The sequence below is a fragment of the Micromys minutus genome (genome assembly GCF_963924665.1).
Source record: "Micromys minutus genome assembly, chromosome: 7".
NCBI classification, from domain to species: Eukaryota; Metazoa; Chordata; class Mammalia; order Rodentia; family Muridae; genus Micromys; species Micromys minutus.
Genome location: NC_137976.1, coordinates 5152637 through 5171577, shown reverse-complemented (window position 1 = coordinate 5171577; position 18941 = coordinate 5152637). Strand labels below are relative to the sequence as shown.

At 45.4% G+C, this 18941-nt stretch overlaps 1 protein-coding gene across 1 annotated transcript; it reads right to left on the bottom strand.

Annotated features, from left to right (window-relative positions):
* Nucleotides 1-10705: 10705 nt before the first annotated feature.
* DNAJC28 (DnaJ heat shock protein family (Hsp40) member C28) lies at nucleotides 10706-14979 on the bottom strand. The gene is made up of 2 exons (XM_080919401.1): nucleotides 14737-14979; nucleotides 10706-13639 (listed from the first exon to the last, which is right to left on the bottom strand). The coding sequence occupies exon 2, from the start codon at nucleotides 13603-13605 to the stop codon at nucleotides 12457-12459; it is 1149 nt and encodes a 382-aa protein (XP_080775527.1). The 5' UTR covers nucleotides 13606-13639; nucleotides 14737-14979; the 3' UTR covers nucleotides 10706-12456.
* Between the last annotated feature and the right edge of the window lie 3962 nt (nucleotides 14980-18941).

Genomic DNA, 18941 nt, shown 5'->3' with positions numbered 1-18941 from the left:
AGGTTGTCTTTTGCCTGGTATGTTATCACGGTGGCAGACACCTCCAATGCCTGACATAATTTGCTTCTGGCAGAAGAGGAAACAAGCCTTTCTGTGGTGGAGTCTGACACAGTGGACATAGTCATTTAGTTTGTTTCTTTTCATGACAAGGAACAGGAAAACATCTCCTCAAATTGGCTTAAATAATAAAATTAATGGGACTTGTAAAGTTGGGGGCAGGAAGCATGGTAAAGGGTGTGATATAAGAGTTATGTCTCCTCAAAATTCATATATTGAAATCCTATGGCTGATCTCAAGGGTGGTATTCTCAGGAACAGGGCTAAAGCCCTTGTAAGCAGAGCTCTCTGTACCTGGGTGCTGGCTCTGGCGGGAGAGGATGACAGGGCTGGAGAACTAGGGCAATTACTGCAATTCAGGAGGTAGAAGGAGAGAACCAGTTCCTTCAAATTGTCCTCTGGCTTCCACATGCACATACGCAATAAAATAATCCACATGCAAGTGTGCATGCACACATATGCAATAAAATAAATGGATAGAGAGGTAATGGATAAATGGTAGATAGATGATAAATAAATGATTGATAGATAGATATGATAGATAGATAGATTATAGATAGATGGTAGATGGATAGATAAATGACAGATAGATAGACAGATAGATAGATAGATAGGTAGATAGATAGATAGATGGGATATATAGATATAATTTTACAAAAAAACTAGTTTTACTCTCTCTACCACTCTACTAGTGGTGAACCCCACACCAGAAACTGAGTCTGCAGGCAGACTTTATCCTAGAATTCAGGGCCTCGAGTCTGTGAAAAATGAACTTCTGTCCTGACACCCTCAGTGCATGGTGTTTTGTTACAGCAGCTCAGCTCAGTCTTTTCGTCTCCACAGAACTGTTTCCTCTGGAACCTGGAGAAGAGTTTCTCCACCCCCGATTTGACTACCCAGAAGCCAATTCCTGGACACACTGAAATGCTAAGTAATTATTGGTCTAGGCTCGAGTACAGCAATCACTGGGTTAGGGAGAAGCCTCAGGAGGTAGGAACACTGTAAGCATGAAGAGCAGAGTTTAAAGCTCCAGCACCAACATAAAAACTACACCCAGCCGAGTATGTCTGTGAGCCCAGCGCTGCTGATCCTGAGAGCTTACTGGTCGGTCAGCCTAGCCAAAAGCGTGAGCTTCCAGATGCAACAGACTCTGTCTCAAGGCCATGTATCAGAGCGCAATAAAGACACCTGATGTCTTTCTCAGACCTCCACATATCCATACACGGAACCACATGCCTGCACACTGATTCACCTCCCCCACACACACAGAGGAAAGGAGGGAGGGAGGGAGAGAGAATTTCCGAAGTGATAGGTCATAATTTCACTACATCCACTGGTCACATAGATCAGTGTGAGAGCATTGCTCCAAACCGTGAATATCAGAAGATGGGGCTCACTAAGGATCATCTTGGAGGCTGGCCACTACACTTCCTTATTTAGTGATGGTTTATTCTACATTAGGAAGGGTCTCTAACGTCTTCTGGTATGTGTTTCCACTGAGCACCTTAAGTGCAAACTGCAATAGCTGTATAGTACGTATAGGTGACTCAGATACCATAGTCCCCACAGACAGCTCAGCTGGTAAAGTGCTCATCCACGGGCACGAGACCTGGGTTCAGAGCCCAGCATCCACATAAACCGCTGTGCACAGCAGTGTGCCCCTGATCTCCCACCGATGAGGTGGGAAAGAGGATCTTTTGGGGCTCACTGTTCAAGCAGATTAGTGAATCATGAAGCTCCATGGTCAGTGACGGGCCCTGTCTCAGAAAATAAGGAAAGACTGATTGGAGAACACACTGAACACTGACCTTTAACCTCCACATACACCAACACACACGTGCACATGCACGCATGTACATGTACACACATACACATATTTATCACAAAAGGTCTTTTTGGGTACAGCTCATAGTAAAATTCCCAAGAAAATGAAGCAAGTTTTCTTACCCTGGCCACGGGGGTTGCGCTGTGACCGTGTTAGCATAATTAATAGCAAGCAAATAATATGCCACATTTTCATGTAACGTAATGCCAAGCTAGGGCGGGATAATGAGCAGGCTTTTTATTCATGTGACTGTTTACTGGGACATTTGCAAGTCAGGTGAGGCAAGGAAAACTTCCTGGCTGTGCTTCACCGGCCTGAACACGGGAAAACATCTGGCAGTCTGCCCGTGCTCAGACATGGCGTTTGAAATACCCAACAAGCACAATAGCATGGACTTAGAAGCCAGTAAGGGGGCTGGAGAGATGGCTCAATGGTTAGAGCACTGACTGCTCTTCCAGAGGTCCTGAGTTCAAATCCCAGCAACCACATGGTGGCTCACAACCATCTGTAATGGGATCTGATGCCCTCTTCTGGTGTGTCTGAGGACAGCAACAGTGTGTGTGTGTGTGTGTATAAATCTTTAAAAAAAATAAACAGGTGAAGAGAATATACAAGGATGTCTATAATATGTTCACATTAAAGAAAGAGACTGGGTATATAAAAATTATGCATACGATTTGTAATGTTGTAAGGATATTGTGATATCAGGATAATAGTGCCCCTATTTCTTAATTTCCAAAATGTGTAAATATATTACTATATGAATTTCTCTTCTATTGCAGAGATTGAACACCATCACTAAAACCAACTATGAAAGAGAGTTTTCTTTGGGCTTATATTTTTCAAAGGGATGAGTCCATTATGGCTGAAAGGCATGGTGGTAGCAAGTGGCTGGCACTGTGGCGTGAGCAGAAGGCTGGGAGGTCAAGAGCAAGACAAGCCAGAGATGGGAAACTGAAAGCATGGCTGTCACTTCCTCAAACACCACCACTGAATGGGTCCAAGTGTTCAGACACCTGAGCCAAGGCGGAGACATTTCTCAACCCAACACCAAATTACAAAGAGAAAGGAGGGCAAGTTTCAGATTGGCATGAAGGTTGCCAGTCAGCTGACCTGCAAATAGCTAATTACGGTGGGTATTCAAGGCAGGAGAAGGAGGCAGAAAGAAGGAGGAGCGATGTGGCAAGGGGCGGGGCTGGCCTGCCGGTGCTGACTTTGAAGATGGCGGTTGTAAATCAAGGTCAGGCAGCATCTACTCCACAGAAGAGTCAAGGGAATAAATTACTCTCTAAGGTGTGCCTAAAATCCCGATTTTTAAGCCCAGAAAGACAATTTAGGACCTCTACCTTGCAGGCTTCAATACAGCGGTTGTGTGTGAAGTTGCATGCATTGTAGAAACTGTCGGGGCCGTGAAAAATCATCACAGACACAGAAGGGACTGAACCTGGTGATCAGACCCAAGAAGTGGCGGCACTTTGGAGTACAAAGTGCCTCATTTGTTCCTATACGTTCTTCTGCACGGATGAAAACTTTATTGTATATGTACATTTATAAGTCCCTTTCTGAAGTAATCAGATCTATCAACTTATCTCGAGCCGTGTAAAATTTCACTGACCAGTCAAGGCGCACGCCGTCCTTTGTCTAAGTTTTTAGCTCCTGGGCAGGCACGGTCAGGTGGATGCGCAGAACAGAAAATCCTCAAACTCCCCCACATAGTGTAAGTCTGGAGCCCAGGCAGCAGGAGACACCCTCCCCTTCTGCTAGCTCACTGACACCCAGAAATAATTTCAGAAAACCACAGCATCACACTTTCTTTTTAAGAATTTTTTTAAAGTGTAGGAGTGTTTTGCCTGTGCACACGCGAACGCATACACACACACAAACACACACACACACACCATTTGTATGCAGTGCTCCTGGAGGCCAGATTCCCTGGAAATGGAGTTACACACAGTTGTAAGCTACCACATGGTGCAGGGAACCAAACCTGGGTCTCAGCACAAAGTACTTTTAACCATTAAGGCATCTCTCCAGCCTTGAGTCACAACTTCTCAGACCACTTCTGCCAAAGTTGAAGGAGAAGGGCAGAGTTTGGCTTGTCAGGCCGACACAGGATGGCCTTGAACCCCTGATACTGGTGTCCACGTCTTGAGCGACGGGGTTACACACTTGCAACTCCAGTTCTGGCTAATTTTTGGTTTTGTTTTGAGAGAGATGTTTACTAGGTAGGCCAGGCTGGCCTGGAACTGTGGATCCTCCTGCTTCTGACTCCAGAAGGCTGGGAATGCAGGTGTGTGGGTTTTACGTTTTCTGTGTACCACAATTTGATTACACAAAGTCTGCCATTTTTACCATGGTCTCATAGCTGTCCGACATCACCACATCCTATGTTAGAGCATTTTGATCTCATCTCCTTCCAATACCTACAGCCTTAAGTATTAATCAGACTGGATTGCCATCCCAGACTTCACATATGAGTAAATGGTTCTGTCCTTTCTCTATATCCCTGTCTCTCCCTTTCTTCCTCTCCTCTTTTCTTCCCCTTTCCTTTCTTTCAAGACCGGGTCTCATGTCGTCCAGACCATCCTCAAGATTGTTAAGATGACCTTGAACTCCTGGTCCTGTCCTGCCTCTGCTTCCAGAGTGTGAAGATTACATATCAGCACAGCTATGCTCGGTTCACAGGGTCTGTAGATGCCACGTAAGCACCCTACCAACAAAGTTACTTTCCAGCCATGTGTTCAAGACTGCGTCTCACAATACAACCAAGTGTCCCAGGCTGACTTTGAACTCACTGTTTCTGCCTCAGCTTCTCACACTCTGGGTTGACAGGTGTGAATGGAATGATTATGTAATATTTTCTTTTAAAGCCTTAAAATGGTCTTTGCTGGGCACATACCTTTAATCCCAGCACTCAGGAGGCAGAGACAGATCACTGTAAGTTCCAGGCCAGCCTGGTCTACAGACTGAGTTCCACAACAGCCAGGGCTATTACATAGAGGAACCATGACTTAAAACAAGCAAACAAAAAACTTCTTTTAGGCTGAAAGCATGTGTCCTAGTCAGGGTTTCTATTCCTGCACAAACATCATGACCAAGAAGCAAGTTGGGGAGGAAAGGGTTTATTCAGCTGACACTTCCACATTGCTGTTCATCACCAAAGGAAGTCAGGACTGGAACTCAAGCAGGTCAGGAAGCAGGAGCTGATGCAGAGGCCATGGAGGGATGTTACTTACTGATTTGCTTCCCTGGCTTGCTCAGCTTTCTTTCTTACAGAGCCCAGGTCTACCAGCCCAGGGATGGCTCCACCCACAATGGGCTTGGCCCTCCCCACTTGGTCACTAATTGAGAAAATGCCTTACAGCTGGATCTCATGGAGGCATTTCCTCAACTAAGGCTACTTTCTCTGTGATAACTCCAGCTTGTGTCAAGTTGACACAAAACCAGCCAGTACAGCATGACAAAGCAGTTTCTACAAAGTTAGGAGAATAAATGAATACATATCAGATCGTGTCTTCTTTGTTTGAGACAGGGTCTTGGGTAGCCCTGCCTGTCCTGGAACTAAATGTGTAGACCAGGCTGGCCATGGAACACTCAGAGATCTACCTGCCTCTGCCTCTCAAATGTTGGGATCACAGGTGTGTACCACTATGCCTGGCTTTTGCATTGCGTTATTTGGTGGCAGCATCTCTTCAGCCCTCACAAACACCTCTCACTACTCCTGTAAGAATCTATAGGACAGTGACATTGAGTAATTTCCCCCAAAGCACGTGCCTACAAAACACCAGAGCTAGTAATGTTCTAGCCAGAGGGGCAGGGGAGTTAGCTCAGCTGGGAATGTGTTTGCTATACAGGCATGAGGGCCTGAACCTGAGCCCTAGAGTGCGAATAAAAACCCAGGTGTGATAGTCTCCGCGTATACTCCTGGCATTGATTAGGCAGAGACCGAGGATCCCTGAGGTTTGCTGGCCAGGCCAGGTTACTTAGCCCCAGGCCAGTGGGAGTCTCAAGGTAGGGAAATGTCTAAGGAACAAAACCCAAGATTGGTTCACACACACACACACACACACACACACACACACACACACACAGAGAGAGAGAGAGAGAGAGAGAGAGAGAGAGAGAGAGAGAGACAGACAGACACATACATTCCAGCCAAAGCTTGTATGCTTCTCCTTCTACAATGTAATGCATAGCTCCTCTTTATCAAACACTGTGAGATCCTCTTTCCCTTACAATTTTCGTTGTGAAAGGCAGCCTTCATTGTTTTAGGGCTTGGTGAAAAGCCTCCTGTGAGCATATTGAAGCCATGAACCTACCTGGTGGTGACGGCCACCTGCACCGATTTGCTTTCTGCAACTCTACCTGGCAGCCACCACCTGCCTGCACCAGCCACGTGGAACCACAAGCGGTCAGCACAATCCCACCGTGACTTATTCTGAGTTTGTGCTTCCTGAAGGCAGCTCCCATCAGCAAAGCTAGGATGTGTCCTCAGGTTCTGGGGATAGTTGGAAGACAGAAATGAAAATATCACGTGTATTGGGGTGAGGCAGAGTGGGGAGTGTCTTGGCACGCACGTGGAAGTCAGGGAACAGACAGCTCACAGAAGCCAGTTCTGTTCTCCCACCACATGGAGCCCAGAGAGCAAACTCAGGTTCACTGGTTGAACCATCTTGCCGGCTTCAAACTTAGAAATTTTATCTTCTACCAAGACCAAAAGGCTTGGCTTCCTGTTGGAAGAGCTCCGTTTTGCCCAGATGAATAAGGCAGGCTGCCATCAGCATGGGCCATCAGAAAGGTGACAGCAGGGAGTGGTGGCCTAATCTCTGCACTCAGGAGACTGAGGTAGGAGAATTACAAGGCCAAGGCCTGCTCGACTGCATAGCAAAGGCTCACAGCCCAAAGCCATCATCTTCCACTCCTTCTGTAAGCAAAGCTCTCTTAGGGAAAATCATGGTCTTGTTTTGTGTTTCTATTTTGTGACCAAAAGCAACTTGGGGAGGGAAGGGTTTATTTCAGCTGGGAACTATAGGGCAGTTGAGAACAGGGACTCAGGCCGATAGGACAGAATACCACTCAATGGTTTGTTTCCTCGGCTTCCTCAGTGTGCTTTCTCGTCTACCCAGGGCCGCCTGCCCAGGGGCAGCACCTCCCAGTGTGGGCTGGGCCACAGACATCAGTCATCAATTAAGAAAATCCCCCTCATCAACAGGCCAGGCTAAAGGGGTCATTTTCTCAATTGAGGTTCCTTCCTCTCAGATGACTCAAGGTTGTGTCAATTTGGGAAAAACTGGCCAGCACAGATATGTATAGTTACGTTTGGATGACCTCGGTTTCTCCCTTGATATTCTGTGTGTTAGGATTTTGGTCTATAGAGTAGCACTTTGGGGAGGTGATGTGGAGTCTTTTAGAAGGCGGAGGCCTCTAGGGCTGGGATGTAGCTGAAACTGGTAGACTGCTCGCCTACCATGCTTAATGTCCAGAATTGCATAAACCCAGCATGGTGGTATATGTCTGTAATCCCAACACTTTGAACCAATAGGCAGGTGGATTTGAAGTCTTGGGATACACAAGACCCTGTTTCAAAGATGGACAGGTAGGTAGATAAGCCTGGTAGTGGCTCATACTTATTATACACCAGGGAGTGAGAGGCAGGAAGATCTCCGTAAATTCAGACTAGCCTGGTCTACATAGTGAGACCCTGTCTCTAAATAATAATAGTAGTAGTAATAATAACATAATTAGTAATAATAACTACTATTATTCAGCAGGAGTTGGTGGGGGCAATTGGGTGAATGTGATATAAATATACATATTTATATCATAATGAAGCATGTTATTATGAATAATTAATAAATGCTAGTAAAAACTGAAACTAGTGGGGTCTAGAGCCTGGGATAGCAGTGATTGACTGTAATTCCAGCACCCGATGTGGGGACTGTGGCAGAAGAACGAACGGTTGTGAGTATGGGCCAGCCTGGGCTACATGAAACAAACACACCAAAATGAGAAGTGGGGTCCAGTGGGAGGCCCCTAGGTTAACTGGGGATGTGTTCTAGGAAGGGATTAGGGTGTTTTACACAAGATTATAATTAGTTCTCCCCAAAGGGTTATTACAAAAGCCTGAGCCTAGCCCCACCCAGTTTCTGTCTGGCTTCCGGTTTCCAGTCAGGTTCCTACCGTGATGTGATGCAGCCAGAACTCGCACCAGGGCTGGTGACAGTGCTGTACCCTTAGCCCTCCAGTGCTGTGCCCTTTCTCTCATTGATAAACTTAGCCCTCCCCGAGCACTTTGTTGTAGCAGTACGGGATGGATTAATCACCGTGGCTGGAGGAAAGAGCACAGAACCAAGCTTGCCAGTAAAAGAGGGCGGGAACCTGCCCTATCCATCAGAGGAACAGACACTCTTCGAGAACATCTTCAGCAGCACAGATGTCCTCTTTAACTGCGTACCCCAGGTAGGAACCCTCCCCACAGCTATGGGCCTGTCTGAGCACCTCTGTAAGTGTACTCAGGTGTGTTTGAGTGCATCTGACCAGTGGTCTTTTAAGGGTGCTGGGGAATGTCCATATTCACGTCGATCACCCGAGAAGAGAGGGCCCTCCCACAGGAAGCCAGACTTTTGAAACTGTGATTGGAGGCTGTTTGGAGGCTAAGAGCATCCATTATCCCTAGGACTTCCTCTAGATATTGATGAGTAGAGGCCTGGTCAGGGCCTTTGAGGGTATTCTTCTGGGGTGGGTGACAGTGGGCTCTGTCACTCTCCAGCAGGTGGCAAACTGGAGAGAGTCCACAGGTGAGGAGGACCTAAGACCCGACCTATGTCTGAGCCTTAAGTAAAAGGATCTGATGTTCCGGTCTGGTGTCAGTGACTGGGGTCAGAGCTATTACTACATTTGTGTTTGTCTTTAAACCAGAGATGAAGAGGTTCTATTGTCCTTGGCCTAAGGTGCTGGTGACAACAGACACACCAAGGGGTCTGTATCTTAGGGCTCCATGGAGGAGTCCATTCGGTCCCCTCAGATTTCTGACAGTTCAGATTGGGAATGGTAGATGTCATGGCCTCAGCAGACAATGGCCTAAACACTGCCAAAAGAGAAAGACTATTCATGATATTCCTAGGCGAACCATTAATTGGCCATGGGGGTACCAGAATGTCCCCCTCCTAGACATGTGTTCCCCTTAACCATGCCCCTTAGCTTGTCCTTTTCCCCCATTAATTGAGACAGGGTCCATGTATGTGGTCCTGACTGGCCTGGAAGTAACTGAACTCCCTCATGACTGACTGATGCTGCTATGGTTGTCTCTAGAAGTACTGGCTTTCCCTTTGACCATGTATGGCTGCTGTTCTCCAGGGGTTCAGCTGTAGAGCTGAGGTACCAGCAAATTAATTCAGGCTGTGACTCAAGCACGTGGCCCAGAGGCTCTTGCCTCGGATTGATGAGCCGGTTCTGAGAGAAGCAGGTGAAAAGCAGGCTGAGGAGTAGGCGGGGTTCTCTGAGTTTTCCGACAGCTACTTCTGTCAGCTTGATCCAACCTCACAATCACTTGGGAAGAGGGTCTCAGTGAGGAAATGCCAACGTCAATCAGACTGGCCTGTGGACATGCCCAGAGGCGGGGTAGAGATTGTTTTGCTCTCTTAATTGGTATGGGAAGACTTAGCCTACATAAGGGCCCACACTTTTCCTGGGTTTGGATCCTGAGTTGTATGAGCAGAGAAAGCTAAGCCTGAAACTCAGTGCATTTTCGTCCCTACTATGGAAGTGAGGTGCCTGGCTGTGTCACGTTTCTGATGTCTAGCCTTCCCCCACGGTAACAGACTAATGGGGAATAGAGGGTTGAAATAAATCTTCTCTCTCCCTCTCCAAGTTGCCTTTTGTCAGGGTGTATAAATAATCACAGCGCAGCAATGAAGGGGTGGGAGGGAGCTTATCAGTACGCTGAAAAGCTAAGGGGGGCTCTCACCGTCAACTCCACCGCAGCAAAGCACACGGCTGCAAACCCTTCTCTGGCCGTTTTTACATAAATAAAGCTGCCCCCCCTTAAGAAATATTTATTTATGTATGTGAGTACACTGTAGCTGCCTTCAGACACAGAAGGCACCGGATCCCAATACATTTGGTTGGAAGCCACCATGTGGTTGGTGGGAATTGAACTCAGGACCTCTGGAAGAGCAGGCAGTGCTCTTAACCGCTGAGCCATCTCTCCAACCCCTGGAGTTACCCTTTTAATGTGAAGATTGATGTCATAGTCAGACTTCTATCATCCACCAAAGAGATTAGAAGGGCTGGAGTGTCATCTGGGAGAGTGTTTCCCTGGCTTGTGTGAAACCCTGGTCTTAGCCCAGGTGTAAACCACATGCTCATTTGCACTCGAGACACCAGGGAAGTGGAAGCAGGAGGCCAGAAATTCAAAGTCACTCTTGGTTACATGGTGAAATCGAGGCCAGCTTGGATTACCTCGAACTGCTTCAAACAATACAGGAAAAAGGAGGCTGGAGAGCTCAGTGGCTCAGAGGTTAAGAGCACCTGCTGCTCTTCCAGAGGACTTGGGTTCAACTCCCAACAGCTCATAACTCCAGGCCCAAGAGACCCACCCACTTCTGTGCCCTGTGGGCATCAAGCATGGGTTTTGTGCACATGCTTACATGCAAGGAAAACACCTACACATAAAAATAAACAGCAAAATTAAAAGAAAGAAGATAATGCAAGCATAAAAAAGATTTAAAAATCCACTTCCATGGCTAGCCCAAAATGTGGTGGTTATTTACTATTACTTGTTATAGATCAATGGCCCACTGAATAATCATTAAGGTAATTTTATTAATAGAGACATTTACAAACAGAGTGAACAGGACTATAATTAATAGTTTTGGTAACCTCGCCTTCTCATGTACAATACTGAAAATTATTTCATTCATGTTTACTCCAAACTCCATTTTTTAAAGTAAGCATCACAGAATCACAGGCTCTTAAAATGATCTGGAGCCATAGCTCTTACCACACAGCCAGATTCCACGCTGCCGATAATTTCACTGAGTAATATATATATATATATATATATATATATATATATAGTCCTATCACTAGAAGGCAGATAACTTATTCCAACTTAAAAGAAAAATTACTTATTTTGCCAACCATTTGCTTGATCATCAAGGCAGGAAGGCTCTACTTCCTTTGATGTTTTAACCACTGCATACTTTACAAAGCGACTCAGCCCCAGGTCCTCCTGAATCCCATCTCCACACGGCTCTCTGGAAATGGGTTGGTTCCTTTCTGCACACTTCACCCACCTTCTGGGTAGGCAACTCTGTGCCCAAAGCAATTAGCCATGCCTGAGAGGCCCAGGTTTTCTGAGAGACAATGAGAACAACCATCTCATCCATTTCTGTCCCTTGTCACTTGCTGATAATGCCAAGGAACAAATTTCAGATACCTCCTTTTAGGCAAACTGTTAAAGGGTCTCCAAGACAGGAAGTTGAGTTAGGGGTTAACTCAAAAGGGCTAAGTTAGGAGTTAACGTTAAACCGTCTCTGGGGAGTCTGATCTAGGACACCATGGCACTTAAACAAAGTTTATGGAAACCTAGTATGTGAGCTTGGATCAGAGAAGAAACCAGAAGAGAACTTTTACCTTTGTATTATTCTTAGGGATTTTTGCCCCCTTTAAAAGTTACAAAAATATAATCAACTCTAACATTTTTAGAACTTTTAAAATCAATTAGCTTAACTGACTTCTGTGGCTGATGTGTCATAGTAAGCCCACCTACTTGGCCTTTTCTTTCTCCAGTGTCCACAGAGAAGGCCTTTGTGAATACAGGAGTCCCAGAAAACTATTTTTTCCTGGCCTAGCAGGTGCTCTAAAAGCCTTAGCGTAGAGCTTTAGTAAGTTCTAGAATATACCATCAGAAACCTGCAAAAAATACCTGTTGTCTGGAGAGTTTAATTTATACATGTGTGTGCACTTGTGTGTGTGTGTGCATACTGGATCCCTGAAGCTGGACTTACAGGCAGTTGTGAGCCACCTGACATGGGTGCTAAGAATCTGGTTCTCTGCAGGAGCAGTGAGGAGAAAGGACTCCTAACCTCTGGGTAGTTTCTCCAGCCTCCTTCCCTCCTTCCTTCCCTCTTTCCTTTCTTCCTTCCTCCCTTTCTTTGTTCTTTTGAGAGTTTAAAATTTCACTTGGAGACTGTAGTTGGTTCAATTTCATTGCAGCTTCTTCAGTTCTACAGCTTTGGGTTTTGTTGCTTGAAATACTTATGTTTAGAAATGTCAGACAGTGGCTACCTATAAGTTCCAAGTGTCTCAAAGAGCTCCGGGGTTTCTGGAAGGCCTTGTGTGGGTCTCAGCTCTGTGCTTCAGTCCTAGAGCCGGACACCTTCATGGGCAGGGTCTGCCAGTACTCACCCAATTTTCTCATCTACCCCCGGGGTATGATTAGTTCCGTGAAAACTACACAGGCACACACTTCTCAAGTCCCTGGGACATGGCAATCAACCTCGGGCTCCATGTCTGATGTCAGAGCAGCTCAAAACTGACCAGAGCAGGAAATGTTTGTGATTGTTAGAATAGTTATATTTTAATAAATTTCCACAGATTGAACCCGTTTAGAAAACCTGCCTTGACTCTGGGTGTTTTCTCTTCTTCTCCCTGACTATTGTCAGTTTGTTTTTCTTCTGTGACTTCTTGTGTGTCTACAAAGGCCCTGTACATTTCCTGGACTCTGATAATTTCTTTTTGTGCGTCAAAATGGACTTTCTGCCTGGTCAGAATGGGGACAATCAAGTTGAAGTCACTAATTCGCTTGTTTAGCTTTCGTATGTTCTCTTGAAACTGCTCACACAGTTGGGTCCATTGCTTCTGTCCTACTGGTGACAGAGGGTCCCCAAGCTTCTTCCTAGACACTAAAAGTGCTTCTCGAAGTTGCTCGATGGTGTCCTTAATTTCCTTCTGCATCAGAATCCACTCTGGTTGGTATCCATTGTCTATCAGTATTCGGTTCAGGTTGTGAGTCATGGGATCAATATATGAGCAGCCAGAAAACTTCTTCAGAGGTTTTCCTTTCCCACTGAGATTGTCAAAGTCTCCCTTTGCCATGGATTCCTGAATGAGATCCTCCACCAGGCGCTCTATGGCCTGAGTTATCTTCTGTTCTTTGCTCTGCCGTACATCTTTGACACTTAGGCTGTTGGCGAAGTACTCCCTCTGAAGCTTCTGCTTTTGATATTCCATCACCTGCTCCGTCGCACGGTCTGCCCTAAACTGTCTGTACTGTTTCTCTCGCTGACTTGGAGTCCCAAAACCAACGCCTTCGAAGCTTAAGTAATGTCGGTGCTGAGGTGTATTATATTTGAATTTTTCTTCTTCTTCTGAATCTTCAGCTTTATTATGTCTGGCATGCCTCTGTTTAATCACATGGGACAGCACATTCCGATAAGCCTCTTCAATCTTTATAAATGTTGCAGAATCAGCGTCAGTAGAGCCACTGTCTGGATGGTACCGTTTGGCAAGCCTATGAAAAGACTCCCTGACATTGTCTTCAGAGCATCCTTCATCTAGATTCAGTAGCCTGTAATATTCTCTGAGCTTCTTGGATTTATGTGTTGATATCATCCTAGATCCAGGATCTGAAAGCATCTTTACCCCAGGAGGAATCAAGGAAACATTTGATAGCTGCAGTCTCAGGATCCAAGGGGTCTTCATGCAGGCTGTGTTTATCATTGTATCTGGAAGTCTTCTTAACAGTAACAGTGATCTACAAATCAGCAAAGAGCAGTTGGACACATTGTACCATCAGTCAGTTTCTCTTTATCAATAACCAAGGAACAGTGTTGTCCTTAGTAAGCATTGATTCTTAGGGGTGATAGAGTGGATTGAGGTTTGGTTCCCAGCACCCATATGGCAGCTAACAAATGTCCCCCACTCCAGTTCCAGGGGGTCTGACACTTTCTTCTGGCCTACTCAGGCACTGGATACATATAGTACAGTGCAGGCAAAATACCATATACATATAAAGAAGAAAGTCAGTTCTTTGTAACAATGTTGCTAAATGTATAAATATGACTTTTCCTGGTGCAGATAGATGGCAGTGATGCTTGGCTGTCACATAGTATGACAGGAGTTCTACTATTTACTGCACGCAGGATTATTTTCCCCCACAGGGTTTCTCTGTGTGTAGAGCCGGCTGCTCTATACTCACTTTGGAGACTAGGCTGGCTCTGAACAGAGATCTACCTTCCCCGACCTCCCATGTTCTGGGACTAAAGGCATGCGCACCACCACCTGGCTCCGATGCATAGATTTTTACACCTAGAAAGTTGTTAGAACTCATCTAATTTTCTTATTTTATAAAAAAACAGGTCCAGATGGTTAAGCAACTCTTAAGGTTAACCAAATTACATTACAGGGTATGACCAATGGTTAGGTTTGGGGCACAGTAAGACTTTGTGTTTGTTTTTGGAGATAAGGTTTCTCTATGTAGCCCTGGCTGTCCTGGACTTGAACTCACACAGGTCACATTGTATCATCAGTGTGATACTAGACGGGATAGGGAATCAATAAACTAATTGCTAAGTGCTGGGGCAAGGAAGGGCAATAAAGGCGAGAGAGCTTTTGCTGTATTCAAAAACGCATGGTCCTGTGGAGAAAGATACTGAACAGTGCCGAGAGACAACGAAGTACTGGAGAATTACTGGTCATTTGAATGTAAGGTGCGATTTAGAAGTTATGGTAGCCCCGATGTCACAATATAGGGGTCAATGGATTTTAGAGTTGTCTGGGATGCTGGTGGTTATGCTCTCCGTGGTGAGGGGTGTCTCGGAAGAGTGTCAGTCCACTGTGTCCCCTACTCACCTTCACGGACCCGATGTGGGCACAGCGGCTTCAAACCTAAGTTGCGCCTCTGCGCAGCACGCTTGGCCCGCTCCGTCTGGGCCTCTGCTACTGGACCCTCTGCGGCGTTACACTGCGGAGCCCTTCATCATACCTTACTACGACAGGCAGCCCCTCTCACCAGGCACACCGGTCTCTTTCTTATAGAACCATACCCCATGGAACAGAAGAGAGATACCTCTGGACGCCCGTTGTTGTACCGGGGGCGACAGGCCCCGCCTTCACCCGCTTTCGGGGGCAGGGTTCGGCCGATTTGGATTGTGGGAAATGTAGTTCTCCGGCAGGTGGCGGAGTAGAGGCATTAGGGCCTTAGAGAGGAGTTATGGCTTGTGACAGGTTTGTGACTCCAACATTTATGTTTTGTAGAGCACTGACGTCAATAAATTGTTTTAGATGGAAGAAGATTAGGCTGTTTGCCTCTGTGGGACACCTGCACGGTCAATAGGCTTCAGCTAAGCTTTGTTTGATTGGATGGTTTTGTTTTTTGACACACTGTTGCCCTTAGCCCAGGCTGGCCTCACACTCACTATATAGTAGAGGAGGACTTTGAGTTGCACATCCTCCATGCTTCCATTTACCAGGTACTGGGATTACACCGTCCTTTGCCACTGTTTATGGAACTTGTTTTATGCCTCAAACACCACATTCCAACACGGTGACAGTTTCTTGAAGTTTTTGTTTTGTTTGGGGCAGAATATATTGGGACTTTCTCAGACCCGCCAATGATACATATACTTCCTGCTCAGTTATTGGTTGTCAGCTCTTTATTATAACCAATCAGATACAAGTCTAGATTGCCTGAGGCAGGTAAGGAATGTACAAAATATGAGACCAGAGAGGGGCCCTAGAAATCCAGTACCAAGATCCTGCCAGTATTTAGCTCTCTGCCAATACAGAATTAACAGCAGACTATACAGAGACACCTATAGACTAGGGTGGCATTGAACTCACAGAAATCCTCCTGCCTCTGTCTCCCTAGTGTTGGAGTTATAAGGGTGTGCCACCATGCCTGTTAACAGAACAAAGAAAACATTAAATCAAGACATCTTTCAAATATTCTGGTGGAAACTCCAGTTAGATGCTTGCAGCAAAGCAAGATCTCAGGTTCTATCTAATGGCAGTCTAGACTTTTGGGTACGTGGGAGCTCAGGGTCTGTTCATATATTTCAGAAGGATTTACATGTCAGTCACTAGTGTGCTTGGTAATATACAGGTAGGCCATTGATGGCTAAAGGACTGAGATTGCTCAGGACAATGACTCTGGAGCTGCAACATTCCAACTCTTCATAACCATTGATCTGTCTAGTCAGTTTATCCCTGTAAGGTAGGTGTGGCTTTTTTTCTGTGAGTTTCTGCTCACAATGGAACTAGGCCTGGTATAGACCCTATATATACTGTTTTATTTTTCCTAAGCATGCAGACCTAACACGTTTCACTTGCAAATTAGACATCATAGAAGATGAGAAGGGTTTAATAAAAGCTGGACACCTTTAATCTCAGCCCTCTGGAGGCAGGCACAGGGTAGATCTCTAGGAGTTTGTTAGTCAGGGTTCTACTGCTGTGAACAGACACCACGACTGAGGCAACTCTTAAGGACAACATTTAATCAGAGCTTGTTCCAGTAAATATTAAAAATTGTATACCTTTTATCCCTCACTAGTGCCAGCTTACAGGTTCAGAGGTTCAGTCCATCATCATCAAGGTGGGAGCAGGGCAGCATCCAGGAAGGAGGCGTGGTGAAGGAGGAGTTCTACATCTTCACCTCACCTTGGTTAATGGAAGACTGACTTCCAGGCAGCTAGGACAAGGGTATTAAATCCCACAGCCACAGTGACACACCTACTCCAACAGGGCCATACCTTCTAATAGTGCCACTCCCTGGCCCAAGGCTATACAAACCATCAGAGTTCAAGGCTAGACTAGTCTATACAGCAAATTTCAAGGCACGAAGGGCTACATAGTAAATCCTTGTTGTTTTTATTTTATTTTATTTTTATTTCTTTTTTGAGACAGGGTTTGCCTGGCTGTCCTGGGACTCCATCTGTAGATTAGGCTGGCCTCAAATTCAGAGATCTACCCACTTCTGCCTCCTGAGTGCTGGAATTAAAGGTGTGTTACCAGTGAAAGAAGCTAGCACATGACAGAAAAGCAAAAAAAGGGTTGGGTAAGCAGTGGCCATTATTACAGCACTAGTCTGGTCATGCTCAGATGACCTCGGCAGACTAAACTATGGCATTGTCACACTGAATTGTGATTCATAGAAACATGCAATATGGAGCTCACATTAATGTGAGCCAACAAAGCTAAACACAGAAAATACAGACATCTTGTGGTATCCCATTTATATAGATGTTGATGCCCAAACAAATGTGCGTGTGTACAAGTGCTCACATACACACTCACACATACTCACATGCACAAATTGATTCACTCATACATTCACTCATATACATTCTTACACACTCACATATTCACATATACAGATTCACTCATACATTCACATACATTCTTACACACTCACAGTACACATGCACAAACTCATTCACTCATACATTCACACACACTCACATACACACAAGTTCACACACAAAAATATACACCCACACCTACACACACCTCCTTCCTTTCAAAGGGAACAAGAGATTATTCATTCTAGAGGCAAATGACCCAAGAACAGACTCAGGTGACCTCCAATTCAATGTTCTGTCATAGTAAGCTCCGTTTTTACAACAGCAGAGCAAAGAAAATTATAAATCAGGATGTCTCTCAAACACATTACTGGAACATCTGCTGGGAAACCTCTGTTGTGTCTGTGTCAGAAGCTAGGAATCTGCTCATTCCAAAAGCACTGTACCTGGTAGTGTCAAAGATGTAGGGTCACTCAGAGGTGGGCAGCACATAGGTAAGGGGCTAAGCTAGTCCAGCAGTAGGCTCTGGACCTACACCAGCTCTCCACACACAGCCACAGGAGTTGGGAGCAGTCCCCTGGCCCTGTTGAAGGAAACTGTAACAAAGATGTGGCTTTCTAGGACTCTCAGTTCATTTAAGAGCTTAAGATCAGGCAAAACCAGTTAGAGGACGGTTTATTTTCATGCTTATTTCTAAAGAGAAGTCCCTAAATTACTTGGTTATTTTTACTACATATTTAAATGTTTATTGGTATAAACATACCAATATGTATATGCAGAGAGAGCTCACTCTGCAGCCCTGCCTCAGCCTCAACCCTCATGGAAGGCGTGTACAACCATTCCTGGACCAATTACTTAGTTATTGAGAGATTTTAATGAAAGAAGGAGGCAGAACAACAATGAGAAAGTCAGAGGAAAGGAAGGGGCTTTGCTGAATACTGGTGTCATCACCTGAACTCTGCCTTGTGACAGCGGAGTGTATAGTAGTGCCTGCATGGCCTCAGCAGAAAATTGTTACATGTATGCATTTGCAAAAAGCCTTGCACTCCGGCACTGGGGGGCAGGGAGGTGCTCAGGAGTTGGAATTTTTAAACCCAGGTGAATGGAGGTCAGGTTGGGTAAGATGAATCTACAGCAAATTTAAAAACCAAAACCAAAATCACAGTATCTGAAAACCATTTGGCCTGATGATAAAGTTTATTTTTTTATTATTTAGCTATGTTTGTTTGTTTGTGGAGACAGGATCTCAGTGTATCCCTGGCTATTCTGGAATTTGCAATGTAGAATAGGCTGGTCTTGAACCCAGAGATTTCCCTGCCTCTTGTCTCCTGGATGGTGGGATCAAAGTCATATGTCACTACATCCCATCCTAAAGATGTACTTTTTAAAGGTTTATTTATTTAATGTATACGAGTACATTGTACATTATAGCTCTCTTCACCCACACCTAGATCTCATTGCTGGGAATTGAACTCAGAACCGCTGGAAGAGCAGTCCTGAGAGAGAGAGAGAGAGAGAGAGAGAGAGAATTAGTGGCACACCACTAATTCTAGCATATAGAAGGCAGAGGCAGGTGGATCTCTGTGAGGGCTGGGCTGGTTTGGTCTACACAGTGAACTCCAGGACAGCCAGAGATACATAGTGAAACCCTGTCTCAGAAACACTAAGAGAAAAAAACCAAAGGAAAAGAAAAAAAAGCAGTAGTGTCTAAGAACCTCATTTTTCGCACTATTTCTACTATGGGTGAAGAAAGTGAGG